Source organism: Pteronotus mesoamericanus, unplaced genomic scaffold (assembly GCF_021234165.1).
Source record: "Pteronotus mesoamericanus isolate MK-2021 breed Mesoamerican mustached bat unplaced genomic scaffold, CSHL_Meso_final scaffold_21, whole genome shotgun sequence".
Taxonomy (NCBI): Eukaryota; Metazoa; Chordata; class Mammalia; order Chiroptera; family Mormoopidae; genus Pteronotus; species Pteronotus mesoamericanus.
This window is the reverse complement of record NW_026555310.1, coordinates 2,097,565-2,103,044: the sequence shown is the minus strand read 5'-3', so window position 1 is coordinate 2,103,044 and position 5,480 is coordinate 2,097,565. Positions and strand designations below refer to the sequence as shown.

General features: G+C 45.9%; 1 protein-coding gene across 2 annotated transcripts; it reads left to right on the top strand.

Annotated features, from left to right (window-relative positions):
* Positions 1-448: 448 nt before the first annotated feature.
* PRR13 (proline rich 13) lies at positions 449-2,679 on the top strand. Of its 2 annotated transcripts, XM_054591045.1 has the most exons (5): positions 461-512; positions 612-708; positions 1,269-1,307; positions 1,456-1,823; positions 2,441-2,679. In XM_054591045.1, the coding sequence occupies exons 3-5, from the start codon at positions 1,289-1,291 to the stop codon at positions 2,483-2,485; spliced, it is 432 nt and encodes a 143-aa protein (XP_054447020.1). In that variant the 5' UTR covers positions 461-512; positions 612-708; positions 1,269-1,288; the 3' UTR covers positions 2,486-2,679. The 2 variants fall into 2 exon arrangements, with proteins under 2 accessions (XP_054447019.1, XP_054447020.1); XM_054591044.1 differs by lacking the exon at positions 612-708 and having other exon boundaries at positions 449-512.
* The last annotated feature ends 2,801 nt before the right edge of the window (positions 2,680-5,480 follow it).

Genomic DNA, 5,480 nt, shown 5'->3' with positions numbered 1-5,480 from the left:
CGAAAGCTAGGAGGGAGGTGGCAATATTGAGGCTTGGGGCTGAGACTCAGTAGCGTCCCCCTCGTCCCTAAATGCTCTATATATCTGTGTTGCAACACTTATCACGGTGTACTGTATTCATATTAAAAGGTGTTGCACCCACTGCACAAGAAGTTCAGAAGGGAGCTTCTAATTTTACTCTCGGCATCTTGAGGGCTTTGCCCTGAAACTGATTCCGCCCAGTCCCAACCCGTCTCTCCAAGGCCCACACGCCGGGATTTCCGGCCCTCCCGCTCCTCTGCGCCCGCCTCTCACCGAAGAGCCCAGCTCCGCCCCTACTGCAACTCAGGTCTTCTAGCCCTGCAGGGACCAGAATGATTGACGAGCATATTCTCCAATCATAATTCAGAATGGCCACATAATTACCAATTAGATGGTAGCAGAGGTGGGTGCCGAAGCCTTAGGGTGGCGGTGACCAGGAAGTAAGAGCGGAGACTGAGAAGGACGAGGCGAGCCCAGGCGGTGGTGTGAAGGTGACGGGGCATCTGGATTCCCCAATTTCCTCCTTTTCCCGTTCCTGGGTCAGGGGTCTCTTGGGAGTTGGGAGCCAAGATCTCCATTTGACCTTTTAGTGGGCAAGAGTGTGTGTCTACATATGTCAGCATTTGAGGATTTTTCCTGAGCCACCTTTTTGGTTTCGCCTACATGTTCCTGGTTGGCCTCGAGAAGGTGGGGCGTGGGTCCCCCGCTCTGGTCCCCGTCGGGTAGATCAGTTGGTTAGAGCGTGGTCTCCGTATACAAATGTTGCCGGTTCAACCCCCCGTCAGGACACGTACAAGAATTCAATAAATAATAAAAAAGAGAAGGGTCTTTCTTTTAGCCTGAGGTGGAGGTGCTGTCCCCTCTCCTCCTCCTGGGGGGCAGTAAGGCTGTTTAAAACCCTTCCTTAATCTGTGGGTGGTTAAAGTCACAGATTCAGTCATAGAAAGGGAGATGAATGATGAGGATATCGCGCGGACCCTGTCCCTTTCTGGCGGAGGTAGACTTCCAGCTGCGGCCAGAGGTAGTGGAAGGTGGAGCAGCCCTGGGCGCTGGGTTATTGTGGTTGGGGAAGTAGGAATAAAGTAGGTATTGAGGGTGAAGGAACGGGTGGAAGGAAACATTTCTGTGGAGGTCATGGTAGTTGTCAGGCTACTGCAGAGCTGGAGGCATCGGGGTGGGACTCGGTGTCTAAATCCTCTTACCACCTGTGCGCGGTCACCCTTTTGCCTTCATTTCTTTCTCCTCAGGCTGGAGGATACACCTGACGATGTGGAATCCCAATGCCGGTAGGTGTTTGGTGTAGGGCGGGGCTCTCTTCTCCCACCCTAACCCTTTAAGTATTGAGGGAGAAACTGAAGCCCCTTCATTCTGTTGTTTGTTGTCAGAGGCTGTGGGCAATTCTAATTTTGATTTATTCTTTGCTTCTTCCATCAGGGCAGCCAGGGCCAAATCCGTATCCCCCTAATGCCGGCTACCCTGGAGATTCCAATCCTGCCTATCCACCTCCGCCTGTCAATCCTGCCTTTCCTCCAGGCCCCTTTCCCACTCCCCCAGGAGCTCCCCAGGGGAATCCAGCTTTCCCCCCAGTTGGGCCCCCTCATCCTGTGCCACAGCCAGCATATCCAGGATGCCAACCATCAGGTCCCTACCCGCCTCCATACCCACCACCTGCCCCTGGTATGCCTACTGTGAATCCGTTGGTTCCTGGCATGGTAGGACCAGGAATGGTGATGGACAAGAAGATGAGGAAGAAAATGAAGAAAGCTCATAAAAAGATGCATAAACACCATAAGCATGGCAAGGTGAGTGCCTCCTGGGGCTTGGCTAGGAAGGGGTGTCCCTCAGAGAGACCAGGCAAGTAGGGGGCCGCTAAGTCTGAGGACATGGGGCAGCAATTGTGTTGCTCTGGTAGGTGGGTCTTCCTCTCTATAATGGATTCCTACTGGGAAAATTCTAACAATCTTGAAAAGAAATATTAGGAATATTAGGTTAACTGGGCCTTCTGTGAGGGATAGGCTGAGCCTTAGAATGGATATCAGAATCAAAAGGCATTCTTGTTTGCTTTTCTCACTCCCAGAATGTTTCCCCCATCCCTTACTCACAGATGCCTGTTTTAGGACTATAGTATGTTGTGCCTATAATTTATTCCATGCCTAGGCATTGGCTCTAGTAAAGAAATTTGGGAAACTTGCTCTAAATGCAGTTTGTTAAATTCTGTGGAATGAATTAAGATGGTTTAATCCTTTTCTGTATTTTCACTGCGGAAGGAAATCCTTGCTTTTGCTATTTAAGGGGCAGTCTGGTTTAAGGCTCCTGACCTTGGGGACCTGGGTGGAGTGGTGGGATACCAAAGTGTCCAACGGACTGATGAAATGTCATTTGGATCTGATGCTATCTCCTTTCCCCTTTCCCCTTGCAGCATTCCTCCTCCTCCTCCTCCTCTTCCAGCAGTGACTCTGACTGAATACAGGGTCGGGACCCTTCCCTCAAGTCTCTCCAGTTCTGCTCTCCCATCAAGCTTCAGATGCCATCTTACACTGGGGGAAATTAGCCCTTGTGTCCCTCTACCCCTCTCTCCCAGTCTGAGCCTCACTCTCTTGTTCAGCCCTAACTGGTTAGGGGAAATAAATGGGAGAAGAATTGCTATGGGCTAGCAAAGACCATCTTCTCAGTGCTTGGGTAGAACATTTAGCTGATAAGTTTTGTAGAACTGTTTTTTGAAGATGGTGAAGAGAAGTCTAAGATCTAGAAAATGTGATTTTTTTTTTTTTTACTTTCTTTTGTAATATTTGTGGTTGGGGAGGTGTTGTGGAAACTTAATTTTGGGAGAAAAGGAACCAAAGAACGAACTGTACCATTCTTGTAATTGTGGCACACTTGGGTTATTTAATAGCAAATACATGTCCCAGCATGCCTTTAATTGATTACACTAACTGCAAGGCTGCTGGGAAGTAGAGCCTATTTGTTGATGAGCTCTGAATGCCATTTTTGAACCTAATCTCTACTGCTTAGCTCAGTACACTATCTCAGGTCCTCCCCTCATTCTCCAACTCTCAGTCCAAATAAAGCTATTTCTTTTGGTCTCTGTTCACCTGTGCCATTACCTTGGTTGGGCCCAGCACATTCTACTACTTTTGCTGCCCTTCCACAGACCCTTTAAAGTGCATCAGATTTATAGAAAGGAACCAGAGCATCAGTGAGCAAGACACCATGCTGTCTCTATGTTTCTTAAGTGGGAGGAACCTTCAGAATTGGTTCAGCCTTAATGGAATGAATCTTTACTCTCTTTCCTTTAATGAATGGCTATAGGTCTTTAGCATAAGTTTTCATATCTGCTACAGAGGTTCTCAACCCTGGCTGCCCATCAGATATCAGACAGTAACTTAGGACTTTGCTCCAAAACTCTTGAATAAGACTCTTTAAGGACGGGGTTCTAAAAATTAGTGTTTTTAAGAAACTGTGTGGGTGATTCTGATGTACAGCTAGAATTGAGGGCTACCACTTCACTCTGTGCCATGCATGGTATGACACATCAGGTTCTCCAAGATTTGCAGAGGAAAAAGGCATCTAAGAGAACTGATTAATAAAGACAGATGCTACCAACTGCCAGAGGTATATAAACCTATACTACCCTTTAAGTAGTGAGTGAGTGGGAGGAGAAGGAAGAGTCAAAGATGACCTCATAGTAAAAGTGACATTTCAGCTACCTCTTGGGCCTTGAATGTGGAAATATGAGTGGAAAAAATTGAAGGAGTGGACTTACCAAGTAGATGGCAAAGAGGAGCTGGGGAAGGAATGTGCTTAGGTACAGAGTTAGAAAGCTCCATAGTATATTTGGGGATCACAGGTATCCCAGAATGATCTGGAAAACTTTTTATTGAGGAAATACAGAGTTCTGGGGTGCTGGAGCTACACAGGTGGATGAGAGTCCCTCCCCTGTATAACCTGCAAGATCTAATGGAGCAGACAGACACGTGACTATGTGAATAGGTTATTCTACAGTTAAAAAAAGACCACAATAGAGACATAGATCAATGAGTGGGGGGACAAAGGAACGAGTGACAGTGCCACTGAGAAAATTAGCTAGGTTCGGGCTGGGCCTCAGGATGATAGAGTTTTTCAGTTGATAAATAATACCAGTTAACATTGAGCATTTATTACGTGCCAGGTTCTGAGTACTTTACATTTATAACTTGTGTAATCTTCACAGCAACTCTATAAGTTAGGCACTATTAGTCCGATTTTGTTGATGAAGAAAACTTGCCAGGATTTGAATTAGTGAGGCTCAAGTCTCTACTCTTAACCCAATGGATTTCAGGCAGAAGTAATTTTACAGAGGCACATTCTAAAAAGATGTAGTATGAAAGTTCAGAAGTTCCTGAACCTGAGATCCCATTCAAGACCCTGAAAGGAGGAGGAAATGAAGCTGAAGTGGGGGAGATGGGACTAATGAAGGGAGTGGACTTGAGAGATGTTTCTGAGGTGTGGTCCACAGGGCTTGGGGATTGAATGAGGGGCTTGAAGAACAGGGACGGGGTGTTTTTAGCTGGCTGTATTACATCCATGACTTGTCCCTGAGGCAGGTTATATGAAATAAATGCTTGAGATCTTCCTATATTTTAGAGCTAGCTTCTAATTTTATTAGGAAATCCTAGGCTAATGCCTGCTTTTCCAGTGTTCTGGATTTGGGAACCATTCTAATGTTTTTTTCCAGTCACTCTCTGTTTTCATTTATTCATCAGCTCTTCTTTTTTGAGGAGAGGGGAGATATGGGCATGAGGGGATTGTGAGGTGAAGAGAAACAGATGTTGGCAAACAAACCAGCAATCAGGGACAATGAGAAGGGGCCAGTGGGGTGGGGAGTGGGGCGGGGGGCGTGGAACACACACACACACACAAAAACAAATGAGTGAGAAAGTCCACTGACTCTCTACTTTTGATAATAGAGCATACATCTCCCCTTCACGGCATTTCTAGGCCATATACAGAGCACCTTGCTGTTGTTTGCTGCTATTGTTTCTCAAAGGTTTATTCTTAAAAGCTGAAAGTATTTTTTTTAATAGGATGCTTAGTAAAGAGTAAAGTTCTTTCATCTCAGATTCTCAGCTTCCTCCTCAAAGGCAACCAGGACTACTAGATTCTTTTGTATACTTCCAGGGCTATTTTGCATAGTTAAGTCCCCACCTCTACCCCATCCTTTTTATTTCTACTTTACATTGTTCCTATGCCCCCCCCCCCACACTTTATATCAAGTGGAACATAGTACAGGCCCTCTTTTGGACCTAATATTGTCTCATTTAATTATCTATCTTGAACTTGATTCCATATCTGTGTGTGTGTACTCTATGTAGATAACAAAAAAAAATCACCCAAAGATGTATTTATTGATTTTTTTCTGAGAGAGAGATAGAGGGATAGAGATCGATGTGAAAAACATCAATCAGTTGACTCCCGCGTGC